General features: G+C 40.7%; 1 protein-coding gene across 1 annotated transcript in view; it reads right to left on the bottom strand.

Moving 5' to 3' along the window:
- Positions 1-5,561, bottom strand: part of IQSEC3 (IQ motif and Sec7 domain ArfGEF 3) — a 153,658-nt gene extending 148,097 nt beyond the window's left edge. Inside the window, exon 1 of the mRNA XM_036758351.1 lies at positions 4,984-5,561. Coding sequence (XP_036614246.1) covers positions 4,984-5,561 — 578 coding nt within the window. The remainder of the gene's footprint in view (positions 1-4,983) is intronic.
- Positions 5,562-18,346: the final 12,785 nt, after the last annotated feature.

The following is an 18,346-nucleotide window of genomic DNA, read 5'->3' as shown; positions in this document are numbered from 1 at the left end:
GCACTAGCTACTTTATACACAATAAATGGTACCCTTTCAATCTTTTGCTCTCTCTTTCATTAGTGTATAATATATTCATATATGTGTACGTATACATATGTATATCTTATATATGTATGTATCATATGTGTTTGTATATATGCTTGTTTATGTGTGTATGTATAAACAACACTAGCATTTTAGCTAGAAGTCAGGGAAACTGGTCAGTCTGGGAAAAGTAGGAGACACATCCAGCATCTAGTGAGAACAAAGGGATGTTGACAGAGTAATGATTTCTTTTCTGGAGATCATGAACTATTTTTTTCATTCTGTAACTATATTCATTAGGGCAGCTTGAAACTGATTTAAAGAAAAGAATATAAATGGAGAAAGATTAATAACTTGAAGTGAATCAAAAACTCCCTAGACCAGAGAAGAAAAATTCACTGGGGTAGAAGAGAGTCAGCCCATAATAAAGGAGTAAAAGCACTTGCTTTCTCTGAGAACTACATAAATCTGATTTTACATTCCTTTATTGGTATACATTCACTCCTATATACCTACTTCCCCATTCAGCAACTTGTTTATGAATGAGTATATTTATAGAATGAGGAGGGATTCCCCTCTCCCCCCTCATACATCATCCTTCCCATTTCTATCACTTGTATTACTCGCATGCATCAGTGTATAATAAATGTAGAAACTTCCTCCCATAGAGTTGTAGTATTGTCACAAGAGGAACATATATACTAGACTTACAGGTGGTTTCGTTTAATTATTTTTCTTCATTACTAAAGAGGATTCATTCCGGGGCTGAGGTTTAGAAGGATATGATGTTTTTGCAGAAATGACTATGTCGTAGAGACAAAAAGCATCAATAAAAATAGTTTAAAAGAAAAAGAGAAAATGGCATGAGAAAGGAGGGAAACACTAAAATAAAAAAGAAAAGGAAGAAGAGAAAGTAAAGAGAAGACAAGAAAAAATAGGTAAGGCAGTAAAGGAGGGAGAGAAAAGGAGAAAGGGCAAGGGAAGAAAAAGAGAGGGAGAGAAGGGGAGCAAGATAGAAAAAAGAGGGGACAGAGAAAGGGAGGGAGACATAGAAGAGGAGCTAGAGGGAGAAAAAACAAGAGAGGAAAAGAGAAAATCAACGTAGGGGAAGAAGAAAGAGGGAAAAGGAGAGACAAAATAAGGGGGGGGGGGAAGGAGAATAGGATGAGTACATCCTCCTCACTTCTCCTTCAAATTACAGGATTATTTTATTATTCCCTAGTCTAGGGGACCTTATAATCTAGGCCTGCCTTGGTTTTTCATAGACTCTATGTGCATACCTAAACATGATGGCTCCCAAAGCAGATAGGGCAGGAGAATTTACAACTTCCATAGGCCATAGTCTTTTAGCTCAGTGGGCAAGAAGAGAGCTTTGCCATGTCAGGCTGTGATTCTGATTCCAGTCGGAAAAGAAAAAATAATCAATTCTATGGATGTTAGGAATCTTGACTGAAAAAATGAAAATTATCAAACTGTGTTTCATGCTTTAGTTAAGAGGCCTGTAATAATGAGAGCAAAAGCCAGAAGGCATAAGGAAAGAACTCTGTGCCATTTAGATCTTCCATCTCTACTCTGCTTTCTCCCATCATTCTACTCTCTTACTCCTTAAACTGTTGTGTGACTGATCCCCAAGACTTATTCCTTTGTGTCTCCAAAAGCCAAAGGAAGGAAGGAAAGAGAAAGCTCAAGCTGCATGTTAATACAGATCAAGGGGTGATTAGACAGTTGGAAAAAGAGAAGACCTTTATCCTCCCCAGTCACAGGCTTCCCTAAGTTCCTGTGTATATAACAGGTGGGAGAAACCTGGGAAGGGTGAGAAATAAATTGCATTTTGAGTTCTGTTTCCCAGACTCTCTCAGCTTCCCAACCAATATTCTCCTCCACAAAGGCCAATGGAATGGCAACAGGAATGAGGAGAAGATAGCAGGGATGGCAAGAAGAAAAGAAAAATATGACCAGAGTTGCCTCTGCTTCCTTTCACCATCCCAGCATCGGAGAGCACCACAGGGAAGAGCCTTATAAAGAGGGGACACACACACACACGCACACACTGTTCTCCCTCCTAAATTAGATCCTGTGGCATTGGACATGGGCATCTAAAGAAGGGATTATAGAGGGACTAGGATGGGCACCTTGAGAGACTTGGGGAATAGTTTTTTTTAATGTTGATTGTTGAGGTTTTATGTGAAGATGGGCTGGTTTTGGGGCAGAAATGGAGTACATGACAAGCTGGGAAAATTCCCTATCTCCTAGAGAAAACTATGGCAGCTTCCTAAGTGGAAATGATTTACAATGAGTCTTCTCACCAATCACCTCTTGTTTTAAAACTGGAAATAGAAAGGAGATTCAATGAAATTGATGTATTCTTTTTCTTTCCTTGGTGGGCGACATGAAGATAGAATAAGAAGCTTCTTGGCAACCCCAGGTTTCTAGCAGCAGTGTTTGGGTAGAAGAATTTGGGCTTCCTGTGCCATCTAGGTTAACTAGCTACTAGGGATAAACGGTAAGGATCATTAATCCGGGGAAGCCACTGACTCGGGGTTCTCACTGACAATGCAACTCTCAGAAATACAGTGGGAGAAGGAGGTGGAGATTGGGGCTGACAATAAGAGACAAAGGTAAGGAGGGAAGGCAGGGCCAAGAATCAAAATCACCAAGAAGCTATAACAACCATCAGGGACAAGAAATCAATCAGTAAAGCATGTCATGCCCTTATTAATTCCCTTCCCCCATCCTGCCTCAGGACTGGCTCGTAGAGCCTCCTCTAAAAAGAATATTCTGACAAGCCATGAATGTGGAGGAGAAACCATTCTACTAAACTTTTCATTGCTTATGGAAAAGGAAAGGCACATGAGAAACTGGAAGGCCCAGGGGGGGAAAGGGAAATGGGAGGCAGAAAATTGAGTCTATTGTGGACTTGAGCAAAAATCTTCATATTGCTCAGCCTTCCATATGTCTGCTTCCAAGAGAAAAAAAAGGACTGGGTATCTGTCTCAAAAGTGAATTGCCTTAGGCAAGGGAACTAGGAGAAATGGTCAGGTTAGATTTTAACTCAATGTGAAGCTCTAAAAACTAGAGCTGTCCCAGAGTGAAGTGGGCTGCCTTAGAAAATGGTATAACCCCCCAACTGCAGGCTTCCCTTTCCACACCATGTTCTTCTCCCTTTCTCCCTCTCCTATTTCACCTTTCTTCTTTCCCCTTTATTTCTCATCATTTTGGGCTCTTAGGATAGCTTACATTGACCTGCCTTTACCCTCATTACTCCTTAATACTCACTACTTCCATAAAGGTCTTCCCCTTGTAATTCCTAACCTTTAGATCTAAAGCAAATCCCTGGATTTAAAATAGAAAGATCTGGATTGGAATCATGTTGCCATTACTTACTACCTCTGAAACCTTTGGCAACTTTTTTGGTCTCTCAAGTCCTGAATTTTCTTATCTATAAAATGGAGTAGGACTAGATGATTTCTGATTTTCTTTTCAACTCTGATATTCTGTGATGCAATGATCTTGTGATGCTGTGTGAAACCCAAACTGCACTAACTTTAGAGCAAGAATGGGAGGAAAATACACATCAAGTCCCCCAAATTCTCCTGGTCACCAAGTGCCTGCATCTAACCAGAATACAAATGGAATTACTGTATCCCTTCCCTGACCTCCCCACACATACAAACATACACAAACTCCCTCAGGACCTCAGCACAGAGAAAGATCAAATGCTAAGCTCCCTTGAATATCCCCTCCATAAAGTCCTCCCATTGCCTAACTCAGTAGAGGGAACATGGGACCCTGGTACCTTCCTCATAACAGAGAATAGAGGATAAATTGGTTCCCTTTCTCATATCTTTTCTAAGCAGGATGTTCGAGAAATTCCCGGATACCTTAAATGGGATAGAGAAAGAGCTTGTAGCCTTCATTAGTTTAATCTCTGAGACCATCTCTGGCCTGAAAGCTCAAGTTGAGGAAACCAGGATTTGTAGCTGCCGACTACACAGATAAGCATAACCAGCCAAAGTCAATCTTGTTTGTCAAATATCTCTCTCAACATCTTTCCTTCATCAGCAAAGGGAGGCTCCCTGGGTCGGCAATAATCAGCTAAAACTGGAACAGCTTTACAAACGGCTTGGTGGGCTGGTTTCTTTAGCCTCTTTTGATAGCTATTGGTTTTTTCAGGGGCAAGGTGCCAACACAGTCAGGGGAAAGGATTTGACTACTACTGCTCTTGCTCTCCCTGCATCAATCCGAAAGCTGATTTTTTTCCCCTTTTAGGAGAATTCCTGCTTGCTTCCTTCATTTTCCACTGTTCTTAACTCCTTCACCTTAGTACATTCTTCTTGCTTGCCAATATTCTCTTTTTTTCTCTTCTTATATGCTTCCCTGTCTTCTTTACTTCATTCCCCATTATGTCCCAATTCTACTTTCCTTAGCCCCCTGCTAATGTCCTCCACTTTACCTCTTCACCAGAAACCCTTCTCATAACCAGACTCCTTTATGGCGCCCAATCTCTTTCTAAATCTTTCTGCCTAAATTCTAAATTCCTTAACATTGACCCTCTTCCCCCAATATTATGCCCCCCAACTACATTCTATCCTTTGCCAACTACAGAATCAACCTTGCCCCTTCAACCCAACTATTTCTCAATATCCTTAAACCATTGGTGACTCTACCGTTTTGCCTTTCATTCTTTTCACCTCAACTTAATCTAAAACTAATAGCTACATTTCTTTCGACACTAACATCTTTTTTCTTCACCCCAAATCCCCTTGAGACACTCCTACCTACTTCAACCACCAAACACCCATCTTTCCCCCTTTACTTCAAATTTCTCTTGGGTCTCCAGCTTCCCCTTGCTAAGCTCCCCGGTTTCTTCACTGCCTCCCCCAGTTTTTTTCCTTGACTCTCCTTCCTCGTACTGTCCCCCTCCCCAGTGGCCTGGGTCCCCTCTTCTCCACTCACTCAGGTCTCCTGCCTAGGACGCCCTTGCCGAGGGCGGCAGGGGGTTTGTGGGGGAGGAGGGTTCCAGCAGCAGCGCAACAAGGGGGGCGCTCCTTCTCCTTATCGACAGCGGCTCCGGAGACCGCGGTATGGTGATGGGGTGTTTGGGGTGTTAAAGCTCTGCTGGGGCCCGGCTGGGGCTGTGTTGCGAGCTGTCCGTGGTGCTGAGTTGGCTGCTGCAGCGGCGGCGGCGGTGGTTGCTGCGGCGCCGCAGCCACTGCCAGCGGTGGCAGTGGAGCGATGGTAGAGAGCTGTCCCTGGTTCTGAGGAGGCTCTGGGGAACTGGCCGCAGCAGAAGCCTGGGAAGCCGGGAGTGGGGCTTGCGACTGGGGGACCAGCCCAGGCGGAGGATGGTTTTGCAGAAGCTGCTGCTGTTCCCACAGGCTGCGGTTCTCAGCGCTCAACTCGTCCAGCCGCTTTTCCAGTTCGTCTATCCGCTGGCGCTGGGTGTGGATGAGGCTTTGCTGGTTCTGCACGATGGCCGTGAGCTCTTTCAGATAGAGGACAGCACGCACCGGGTTCTCCAACAGGCTCTCCATGCCGGCCCGCCACCGCCTGCGCCCAGCCTGCGCCTCAGTGGCGGTGGAAAGCGAAGGAGTGAGGGGAGCGGAGGAGCCCGGGTAGAATGCGCCCCTCCCCTCCCTGTCCTTCCTCCCTCCCCATCACTGCCGCGTCATGGACACACACACACACACACACACACACACACACACACACACACACACGCATCAAAAGGGGCGGGGCTCCGGCCCCAAACCCACCCATCTCTCTGAGGATAGGCTTTCTGGAGGGCAAAGCTGGAAAAGAAAAGGAAGGAAAAGGCAAGAGAGGAAAGCCAGAGAATTTATAGAGAAACAAATGATCTAAAGATAAGAGACAGGCTCGTATAGACCTAAAGAGAGAAAAAGAGGGAAATGGAGTAAACAAAAGAAAGAAAAAGAGGTTTGGAGAAAGTAATGTGGGACTGAAAGAGGAAAAGGAGGAGATGAATGGTGAGGAAAAAGGGGAAAGAACCGAAGAGGGAGGGCAATTAAAAGAGGATAGAATGGAACAGAAAAAATGGAGTAAGTGAAAGGAGGAGAATGGTTTAAAATGAGAGGGGGAAGGAGAGGTGGACCATATTGTCATCCCGTCCGTTCCCTGGTGTTAAGGTTGGCTTTTTGTAAACCATCATAGACATCTTAATTACCTCCAGGAAAGGAGATCCAATTCTTTGGCCTGGTTAGCTGTTCCAGAGCTTAACAACCCATACTTGTGGGGACTTCTTGCTGACATTTATTTTAATTTGTCCCTTTCCCCTCCTCCACCTCAACACACACACACACACACACACACACTCCACTGTGATTTTAATGAATTTTCCCTTCTGCTGAGGATAAATTTCCTCTATATCCTTCCTAAGAACTGAAGAACACTTTATTAAACTTCCTCTCAGTCTTTTCTTCTTTAACTTTGATCGTGTTCTTTTCAGAGCTCAACTTCAAATACCCCTCTTCTTTCCTTAAGATTCTGTGGACATTTTATAACTCATGAGAAGGAACAAATAACAGGATGAAGGAAAACCTTGAAGCCAATATCTACAGCTACATATGCCTGTCACATGAGGGGAAGTGTTACCTCTGTCTCATTTTGCATGACAGAAGATAAACTCTAGCACTCTTAGAATGTTAGAACTAGAAATAATCTTAGAAGATCACCTAGTTAGTTCAACCTTTTTAATTTTATGGATGAGGAAACAGAGATGGTGAAACATCTTGTCCAAGGCCACATAAGCAGTCAGTGATAGAGCCAAGACTAGTCCTAGATCCCCTGTTTCTCAGTTTAGTTCTCTTCCCACTCTTTGATTAAGAGTTCTCCCCTCCCATTATTCTATGGTTCTTTTTTTTTAAAGATTGTTTATTATTTTATTTTTCCCCAGTTACATGTAAAAACAATTTTTAACATTTGTTTTTAAAACTTTGAGTTCCAAATTCTCTCCCTTCTTCCCTCCCCACAATGGCAAACAATTCGATATAGATTATACATGTGTAGTCATGCAAAACATATCCATAATAGTCATGTTGTGAAAGAAAACAAAAACAAAAAAAAACCTCAAGAAAAATAAGGTCTTTTTTTTAAAGTGTGCTTCAATCTTTATTCAGACTCCATCAGTTCTTTCTCTGGGGGATGGATAGCATTTTCATCATAAGTCTTTCAGAGTTGTCTTGGATCATTGTTTTGCTGAGAAAAGCTGCCATTCGTGTCTGATCATCTTACAATATTGCTGTTGCTTTGTACACAGTACATTTTACTTTGCATCAGCCCATGCATGTCTTTCCAGGTTTTTCTGAGAACATCCTGCTCATCATTTCTTATAGTACAACAGTATTCCATCATAATCACACACTACAACTTGTTCAGCCATTCCCCAATTGATGGGCTTCCCCTCAACTTCTAATTCTTTAGCCCCAGAAAAGAGCTGCTATAAATATTTTTGTACCTATAGATCCTTTTCCTTTTTCTCTCTCTCTTTTGGGTTACAGACCTAGTAGTGGTATTACTAGGTCAAAGGGCATGCATGGTTTTATAAACCTTTGGGCATAGTTCCAAATTGCTCTGCAGTATGGTTGAATCAGTTCACAACTCCACAAACAGTGCATTAAAGTCTCATTTTTCCCACATCTCCTCCAGTATTTGTCATATACCTTTTCTATCTTACTACCCAATCTAACAGGTATGAGGTAGTGATTATGAGTTCTTTAAGGGTGAAGGTCTTGTCTTTTACTTGGAATCATGGAATATTTTAGTTTGAAGGGAACATAGAGAAATCTAGTTCATAGTCAAGGAAAATGAGACTTTTCTGGAAGTAAAGACATAGTACAACATTGGACCTATACTTGATGAATCTGTGATTTCATAAGCCTGAGGAAACCCCAGTATGTGAACTCTCTCCATTAGATGTGACCCAGCTATCACTTAGTAGATAAAAGTCCAGGGAATTGTTTGAGGCACTGAGAGGTTAAGTGAATTGTCCAAAGTGTCAGAAGTAAGATTTTAACCCAGGTTTTCTTCAGCTTCCAGTCCAGGACTTTATTCATTATCAAGTGTCTTTCATTCACATATTTAAATTCAACAAGTATTTAAATACTTGTTGACTAAGCATGTGTCTAGAATATGCTAGAAAATTTCCAGGAGGCCATCAAAGTAATTTTTTCCTGCTGGACATTTGGTATTCATTCATTCAAGCTCTAATAAAATCCTTCTCCAAAGCCTTATTGTGGTATTCTTCAGCACTGTAGGAGTAGAGAACTTGAAATCTTGCCATAGTCCCAGGGAAAATTAATGTTATCAGTTTGAAAATACCTGCCCTGAGGCTGAGTCGTCTTGTTTGGGGAGGATATGCTAACTCGCCTAGCTCACTAAATCTAGCTGATCTGAGAACAAGATCATGCTTAACATCCCTTCCAGCTGTCCACCCAGACCATGTTGCAATCTGCCCTATTGCTCTGCATTCCATCTCCTATTCTGGGAAAAAGTAATCAAATTGATACTGATATTGCTTCAAGAAAGGGAATGTCAACTGTCTACCCTTTAGATCAACCCTTTCTCTGGTATAAGAAAACTATTACTTATTATGTTATTTGAATCTAGCTTTGTGTGTCTAGATATTACTTAACCCAGGATGTACAGAATGTGTAGGTAATACTGACCCCAGAGACCCTGCAGGGGATCTAGAGATTGCTTCAAGGAATACTTGGGTACTACCCAGGTCTTGGGTTGGGACCTCACTCAAAAGCCTGTGCTTTGGCTTTGCCCAAATATTTTCAAAGGTTTAGCTGATATACAGCTCAAACAACCAAAGTGCCTTATCTGATAACTGTCCCTTTTTGGAAACTGCCTTGTAGGCCACTCAGCTGCTTACCATTTCACCCTTGTTTAAATTTCATATAATGTAGAACTCACAAAGACTGAAGGGAAAGCTGGTCACAAATTTCTCAGCTCTCCACTCTGCCAAAAGACAATAAAATGTATTCTTTAAATTAAAAATAACACCCTTTTAAAAGTTTTGAATTTGTTCTTGATTTACATTGGTCACCACTCTCTTATGTGTGTTGTCTGCCTCTATAAGAATGAACAAATAAATGAAAGAAAAAGCATTTGCTAAACATGCACTGAACGCAAATATAAAAACAAGACAATTTCTTCCATTAAAAATGTCATCATCTTGTGGGCAGGACCACCTTTGTATTTGTATTCCCAGTGCTTAGCACAGTGCCTGATGTGTAACAAGCACCTAACAAATGATTTTTCATTCATTCATTCATCACTAGATCTTTTAGATGTCATCAATCTGAAAAGCCTCCATGAACGGACTTTTGTAGAGAGTGTGTTCATTGAGAACTAGGCTAGCCAAGTTCAGAGAGGAATTTCACCTGTTTGGGTATAGGATGATTAATTTTTTGGCCATAGCAAATCTTAAAGAGAATCTGCTAAGTTATAGAGATACTGTGACGGTACTTGAAAAACTAGTTGCAAACTCCCTCCAAATAGGGAATCCAGGAAGGTTATAGGAAGGAACTGGTAGAGAGGGATTGGGATCCAGACTTGATGTCAGTAATGAGGGGCAAAGGGCCATACCCTTATTCCCCCACCAATTTTGGTAAGTGCTTCCTTGAGGTTTGTAGATGCTTCAGGATAATTTACAAGGCCTTGGTACTAACAGAATTGATATCATAATCTGACTATTGGGAAGACTAGGAAACAGCACCTTGAGGGGAAGAAGATTACTGGAAAGGAGGGAGAAACTGACTTCAGGGGCCCTTTTGTGCTTCATTTGGATGTAACTAAGTCCCTCACTAATAAAAGAGCCAGAAAATGTGTTGATTGGACTCAGGCAAGTTGACTGGGTGGTCTCACATAAGAGCAACAATACTCTCTTGGAAAAAGAAGTCAGTCACCAGAGGACAACTCTAGCATCTCAGTGGAGGAGAAACAACACAGTATATAATAGAAATGGCTTAGCAGAGGAGCAGTAAGTGATAGTTTTAGAGACAGAGAAGAACCAGGGTTTTGGAGATAGGGTAAAGCAGCTATGAGCTTCTGGTTGCTGAGAAACAGATCTGTGAGAGGTATTCTTGATAGTTTCTCCAGATACTATTTCCTCTCCCATCAGTCACTTTGGAGTCTATGGAAAATTGTCCTCCTTTGTGTTTGTGTGAAGGGATGGAGATGGGGGTGGGGTAGGACAGGGAGGATTATTTCCTTATTAACTTTGCTGTTTTGTCCTAATTATGCAATTTTAGATTTGATTTATGGTTCCTGGTCTATTGGTAGAGAACACAATGATGAAGGAAAGGAAATAAGCATATTTATAGCACCTACTAAGTGCACTTTACAAATATTTTCTCATTAGATCCTCACAGTTACCCTTCCAGTTGCTATTATCCCCATTTTACAGTTGAGAAAACTGAAGTAAACAGGTTAAGTTACTTGCCTAGGGTCACACAACAGTCTGAGACTGAATTTGAACTCAGATATTCATGGTTCCAAGCCCAGCACTCTATAGATGTCTGATGAAGGCTAGATTCACATTTGCAAAATGATGATTTCCCCCTCCCCCAATCTAAGATAGTGAGGAGTTCCAGAGTTTCGTGGAATTCATGCTATACCAGTGATCCTTGTTTCAGTTGTTAGTGCTTTTGCTTCTTTCTCTACCCACTGCCTCAAATTACCTTGTATTTACTTTGTATATATAGTTACTGTGTATACATTTTGTATTTATTTATCTACGTACAAACTTTCACACCAAGACAATGTCAGCTTCTTGACAGCAGGAGCATCTTTGTATCCCCAGCAGATAGCACTGTGCCTTGTATATAGTAGGTGCTTAATAAATGTTTGTGAAATAAATAAGAGAAGCCTTAAGGGAGGCATGAGCACTCCCTTTAAATATTTGAAGGATCGTCAGAGATGGCAGAGATGTTAGAGGGCAGAAGTCTCTGGGGAGAAGTTGCCAAGATATAGATTTCAGCTCAACATAAGAAAAAAAATAACTTTTTCCAGGAGTAAAATGTTTTTCCTCAAAAGGTTGGGAGTTCTCCAAAGCCAGAGATCATCGGATGGAAGCTACATAACTATTTTACAGGGATGTCCAAGTTCTTGTTGTATCTGGTTTGACTAGAGAATATCTGAAACTTCCTCTGGTTCTAAGATTCTGTAATTTTGTGGCCCACGAAACACCCATAATTATACATAAAGATATAGAAGTTTATGCTTCACAAAGCACTTTCCTCACATCAACAACGTGAATGAGATAGTGTATGTACTATTTTACAGATGGGGGAAATTGAGGCTCAGGTAATTAAAGTGTAACCCAGGCCCCAGTTTACACATGAAGAGACTGAGGCTCTGAGTAGTAAAGTGTAACCCAGACTTCTCTGGGCATACCCAGAGGGGCCTTTTGAACACATCCAGTATGCCCAATATGCCCAACTGTCTGTGTCCCCATGGATGAAGCTAGCCTCTTTTGATTTACTGCCTGCATCTTTAAAACTGGCAAGACTGAGCTATTCACTCTCTGCTGGGCTCTTTTGGGCAACTCTTATCTGATGCATCTAGAGGATAAGGATCCCAGTTTACCTGCAGTGAGGATTCCATGAACTAAACCTGTGAGAGGAGGAGTTTCCTTCCCTAGCTCCTTCTCTTTTACCCCCAACTCTCAAAAATGGGTCTGGTGGTGTTTGTTTCTATTGTTTTGTTTATCCTCCCCAGTTTCAGGTGCCAAGGCAATCCCCACAGGACTCAGGAGTACGAATCCTGGCAACCTTGGAGTCAGGACTGCAGGAGGGTGATTGGGCTAACCAGCCTAGCATGGAAGTCCTGAGAAGCCAGGGTGCCTGGTACTCAAGCAGGGGTGGGGAGAGAGGGGACTTGGAACTGGAACTGTGCTTTTTAGGAACTGAGCTAAGGTATGAACCTAATACTCTTCCTTTCCCCAGAAACAGAGGTGGTGAAAAAATGTAGAAGGATTATGCCTCTTGTGGTGGGGGGAGTAAGTTTATATATTTGTGATTAACTTTTGAAGTAAACATTTCTGTATAAAAGCTAATCTGGCTGATAGTGGCTAATGGAACTAGGGTCAGGGCACCATCCCCTACAATTGAGGAAATAATATGAGTAGGGACTGGAGCTCTTTACAGAGAGAGTGGGTAGACACCCCCAATTCTCTTAAGAGTACTAGACAACTCTGAGGTAGTGGGTGCCAGGGTGGTCATGTGTTACAAAAGTGATTTGCTCAAGGCCACAAAAAGTCATTAAGTTTTCCCTGATCTCTAATTCCATACACGCCTCCTCCCTCCCCCCACCAAGGACTTTTTTTTGCATCAAATAAGTGGCAAAAAAAGAAAGAAAAGAATCCAAATCTCCTGATTGTAATCCCTTCAGTCTTTCTACTAGCAGATGGCAGTTGTACATTACCACATTTATAAAACTAAGGGTAGATTGTTGCCTGGTATCTATCAGCATCTAGTAAACTCTTTTTTGAATTGAATTGAACTGAATTGAATTGAAAGAAAGGACAGTGACATCTGCTTGAGCTTTGTCGCCTCAGGACAACACACCACATGCACAAACACCAGTAAAAATAATGAACAGCTACTTGGTTCAGAACCCTGGACCAAACAGTGTAGTGGGAGACATCAAAAGGAAAGAAAATGATCCCTGTTTACCTGGATCTTGCAACCTAAGAAAGGGAACAGGAAAAGGGAAAGACAAAACAGGAAGTCTTAAAAAAAAACTTGGGGAAAGTTTTGGACAAAATTATGAGAAGGAAAGGATATAGCTTAGAAAGTAGCAGGCAATACAGTAAGAATAACTTATGAGAATGCTCAAAAATATGCAACAATAAAAACTATTGCTAGCCCACAAGGCTGTGGCACCGTATCCTCTCTCTCTATACTAAGGTCCCCTCTGCTCATAGTGATGTGTTCAGGCCTGGGAGGGAGCCTGACCTCTAATGAGAGGAATTAGGCTCCTTCCCTTCTCCTTTTGGCTCCTTATATTCAATCCCAGAACATCAAGGAAAATTATTTAACACTTAAGCTTTGACTCATGACTGGGATTTACCCAAAATAGGAAGTAGAAAGGTACTCAATATATATTATGAATCACATATTTCCTCCATTCAAAAGAAATACTAAAAAAAAAAAAGGTTTTTTGCACATACTCATTAACAAAGACTTAGAATCAGACAGTAACTTATAAATACTTTTATACTGCCTAGGCAGCTGAAACTTAACACCATTAAAACATAAAGCATACTGAGGGACTACTGATTGGCGTGTCCTATTACACTTTGACTCTGCACTGTCCGAACAACTCCCTCCCAGTCTTCTGGGAAACCAGACCGAATGTCAATGCTCTCCAGTCCAGAAACTCCCCCTGACATCAGTAATCTCCTACTGAGGGAGCCAGTATCTCTGGAACTCTCAAACTCATAAAGCTGTCTACAAAGGTGGATTCATCTTTCTCAGGATTGCTGTTTGCTGGATTACAATCAAGTAGAGAAACACCAAGTAGAAGAGGTATTCCAGGGCCAAAGACTCAGGCTCAACTTGCCTAAGCCCACACGTGCTTTAGCTACCATGTGATTGAAGATTGTTGTTTTTTTTCAACATTGGGAGAAAGAACATCATCTCCACCCCCTCATGGGAAGTCTAAAGAAAGAGAGCTGTTTGCCACATGGGAGAATAGAAGGTAGAGAGTGAATCAGAAGCTGGCTCTGTTTTAAATTAATGAATCCTCTACCGCAACACCATCATAAGAGGATTGCGTCATTATTCTAAAGTGCCTGACTCCTTCAACGATGAAGCAGCAACATATAGTCAGTTGGAAACAGCCAGGGCACCTCTGCCCATACTCTGAGGGGCACAATCCCCATTATGCAAAGATGAACTGAAGGAATGATATTTGACAGGGGCATAGAATCACATATTTAGAACTGAAAGGGACCTTTGAAGCATTGTCATTTGGAGAAGATATCTGACTAATTCTGCTCAGCTCCATAGGGCAGAAGTAGCATTAATGGATGGAAATTATAGACAGAGAGCTTTCATCTCAAAGTAAAAACAAAAAAAACTTCCCAACAAATTAGAGCTGCCCCAAAACTATAATAGGCTGCTTTTAAGAGGCAGTGGGTTCTCTAGTATTCAGGTAGGGCTTTGGCCCGATGACTTTTTAGGTTTCTTCCAACTGACGTTCAGTGAAATCATTCTAAGCCCTTGTCCTATTGGTGATGGGTTAGTTTGCATTACCTGACAGCAGAATGCACGCTCATCTAGGGCAAGGACTGTTTTCCCTTTTCTTTTCTTTTTTTAATCTTTGTTTTTCCAGTGCCTAGCATAGGGCCTTGCACATAACTGGCACTTAACAAATATTTGTTGATTGAATGATTGATTGGCCTTGCCTCCCCTCCTCTCCCTGGGGAAGTTAATTCACTCAGCTGTGGAATTCCAGCCCTGAAGCTGATTGGCCCTAATGGCTGAGCCAGTAAAAATTCATCTTATCTGATGTGTCTAGCTGTCACCACACAATGCTTCTCATCCATACATCGTTCCACTCTGGACATCTAAAACTCCCTTGCCTGCCACAACTCTTTTATAGGTTTTATATCCCCCATTAGAATGTAATCTCCTTGAGGACAAGAACTGTATCTCTTTCGGATCTGTAGCACCTAGCACAGTGCCTGTCACATAACTGCTTTATTTCCTACTGGCTATGCTGCTTGGTTTTAACTCCACCATCATCCGGTCTCCCCACTCCCTCTGCCCCAAACATAAGTTCATCACCAGGAAACTCATTATCACAGAGATAGCTTCAGCTTTAGTATTTCATCAGTGCTCTCAGTTGCCTCTGTTCCTCTAATTGGAGGGTGTAATGACAATTTAGATTTGAACATCTTTCCCATCCTTTAATAGGCCCATGTGACCTGCTTACATCATGGGAAGCCTAAGTCACATGTGGTGGGAGGAGCTTGCTGAGAGGAAAAGGAAAGTGTGTCACAGGAAATGCTCTGAGACAGCAAGTTAAAGCTGAGGGAAAGAGCAGACTGTGCTATGCTGTGAGTGATTGTTGGTGGCAAGGCCCCAGCAAGGGAGGTGAAGGTTATGGGATGACAAGGTTTCATGTTGTGATATTGTGTTTTAAGTTCTTTGCTGTTATGATAAAGTGGGCTTGCTGTTTTGGGGAGTTGGTTGCTGCTATGATAGATTGGACTTATTGGTTATGGGATTTGGTCCTCTGGTGTCTGAATAAATGTTTTACTTCTACTTTCTATATGGAGGGTCTCTCTTATTTTGCAATAGAGAACGACATAGGCATATTCACAATTATTGTTGATGTTGTGTTCACTGCCTTGCAATGAGGGCTGGAAGGTGGTATATAAAACAGGGCCACACTTCAGGATCTAGAGGGCTACATGTGGCTTCAAGGCCACAGGTTCCCCATCCCTGCATTATACCAAGAGTCAAACCATTAGTCTCTGCTCTAGCTTTGTGACACTGGGCAAGACAGCAGCGTAGTACAATGGAGAAAATACAGGTTTTAGAATCAGAAGACCTGTGCTTAACTCATCTCTGATACTTAATACCTGTGCAACTATGACTAAATCACTAAGAAACTCTGACAAAGGAAGTTAGGTAGTGTAATGGATCAAGTGCCAGGCCTGGAATCAGGAAGCCTGAGTCCAAATCCAGCCTCAGACATTTATCAACTGTGTGACCCTGGGCAAGGCATTTAATTTCTGTTTGCTTCCACTTCCCATCTGTAAAATGGGGATAATAATAGCACCTCCTTCCCAGAGTTGTTATGAGGATCAACTGAGATAATAATTATAAAATGCTTAGCACAGTAACTGGTACATAGTATGTGCTATATAAATGTTAGCTATTATAATTATTAAGTCACAACCACCCTGAGCATAATTTTCCTCATTTGTAAAACAAAGGAGTCTGGCTGGATGGCCTCTAAGGTCCCTTCCAACTCTATAGCTAAGAGCTTATGAACCTGTGTGACCTTGGACAAATCGCTTAACCTTTTGGGGTCTGTTTCTTCATTTATAAAATGAGGGAGTTAGACTAGATTGCCTCTAAGGTCTCTTGTAGCTCTAAATCTATGATCTTATTTAATCTCTTGGAGCCTCTGTTTCCTCGTCTGCAAAATGAACGGACTGAGCTGATGATCCTGAAGGTCCCTTAACAGCTTTGACATTCTATTATTTACCCTGTCTAAGCCCCAGTTGCCTGATCTGTAAACTTGGAATAATAATATTATACTCTCTATGTCATAGGGTTGTTATAATCCAGTGAAATAATATATTGTTTATGTACTGTAAGAGTTATATTTGCAACTCATTTTAAAAATTTTACTTTACTAATTTAACCAATTAAGTTTTATTTACTAATTTCATTTTAATTAAGAAGTACCCTACATAGTTTTTCCAATCTTGCTAAATAAATCAGATCTTAAATCCATGCATTCTAACTTGTCCTTTGAGCATTTTCAGTTTTTTGATAACATTTTATTTTTCCTAATTACATGTTAAGACAATTTTTAACATTCTTTTTTTTTAATTTTGGGTTCCAAATTTTTCTCTCCCTCCCCTTCCCTCTTTCTTCCCTACTCCCTAAAGAGGTAAGCGATTTGATATATATAATCACATAAAACATATTTCCATATTAGTCATATTGTGAAAGAAGAAACAGATCAAAAGGGAAAAAAAAACATGAAAAAAAAATAAAGTAAAAACAGTATGCTTTGATCTGCATTCAGACTCCATCAGTTCTTTCTCTGGATGTGAGTGGCATTTTCCATCATGAGTCCTTTGCAGTTTTCTTAGATCATCATTTTGCTGAGAAGAGGTAAGTCTATCATAGTTGATCATCACACAATGTTGCTGTTACAATGTACAACATTCTCTTCACTTCTGCTCACTTCACTCAGCATCAGTTCATGTAAGTCTTTCCAGGTTTTTCTGAAATCCATCTGCTCATCATTTCTTATAGCACAATAGTATTCTACTACATTCATATACCACATCTTGTTCAGATATTCTTCAGTTGATAAGTATCCTTTCAATTTTCAATTCTTTGCCACCAGAAAAAGAACTACTATAAATATTTTTTGTACATGTAGGTCCTTTTCCCTTCTTTATGATCTCTTTGGAATACAGACCTAGCAATGATATTGCTGGATCAAAGGGTATGCATAGTATGATTGCCCTTTGGGCATAGTTACAAATTACTCTTCAGAATGGTTGGATCAATTTACAACTCCACCAACAATGCATTAGTATCCCAATTTTCCCATACCCTCTCCAAAATTTATAATTTTCCTTTTCTGTCATATTAGACAACCTGATAGGTGTGAGGTGGTGCCTGAGAGTTATTTTCATTTGCATTTCTCTAAACAGTAGTGGGATTTAGAGTATTCTTTCATATGACTATAGATAGCTTTGATTTCTTCATCTGAAAATTTCATCATATCCTTTGGCCATTTATCAGCTGGGGAATGACTTGTATTCTTATAAATTTAACTGGGTTCTCTATATTTTTGAGAAATGAGGCCTTTATCAGAGACACTTGTTATAAAGATTGATTTCCAGCTTTCTCCTTTCCTTCTAATCTTGATTGCATTGGTTTTATTTTTGTAAAACCTTTTTAAAAATTTTATATAATTAAAATTATCCATTTTACATCTTGTAATGCTTTCTATCTCTTGTTTGGTCAAAAGTTCTTCCATTCTCCATAGATTTGACATGTAAACTATTCCTTGCTCTCCTTATGTTATCACCCTTTATGTCTAAATCATGTAACCATATTGACCTTATCTTGGTATACAGTGTAAGATATGGGTCTATACCTAGTTTCTGCCATACTGTTTTGCAGTTTTCCCAGCAGTTTTTGTCAAATAGTGAGTTCTTATCCCAGAAGCTGGAGTCTTTGGCTTTAACAAACAGTAGATCACTATGACCATTTTCTACAGGGTCTTACATACCTAATCTTTTCCACTCATCCACTACTCTGTTTCTTAGCCAGTACAAGACAGTTTTGATGATTGCCACTTTTTAATATAGTTTGAGATCTGGTACAGCTAGGCCACCTTCCTTTTGATTTTTTTTCCCCATTAATTCTCTTGATAGTCTTGATCTTTTGTTCTTCCAGATGAATTTTGTTATTATTTTTTCTAGCTCTATAAAATAGTTTATTGGTAGTTTGATCCGTATGGCACTGACTAAGTAAATTAATTTAGATAGAATTGTCATTTTTATTACATTGGCTTAATCTACCCA

This window comes from Trichosurus vulpecula, chromosome 5, assembly GCF_011100635.1.
Source record: "Trichosurus vulpecula isolate mTriVul1 chromosome 5, mTriVul1.pri, whole genome shotgun sequence".
In the NCBI taxonomy this organism is placed as follows: Eukaryota; Metazoa; Chordata; class Mammalia; order Diprotodontia; family Phalangeridae; genus Trichosurus; species Trichosurus vulpecula.
The sequence above is the reverse complement of the archived record's forward strand: the minus strand, read 5'-3'. Positions and strand labels throughout refer to the sequence as shown.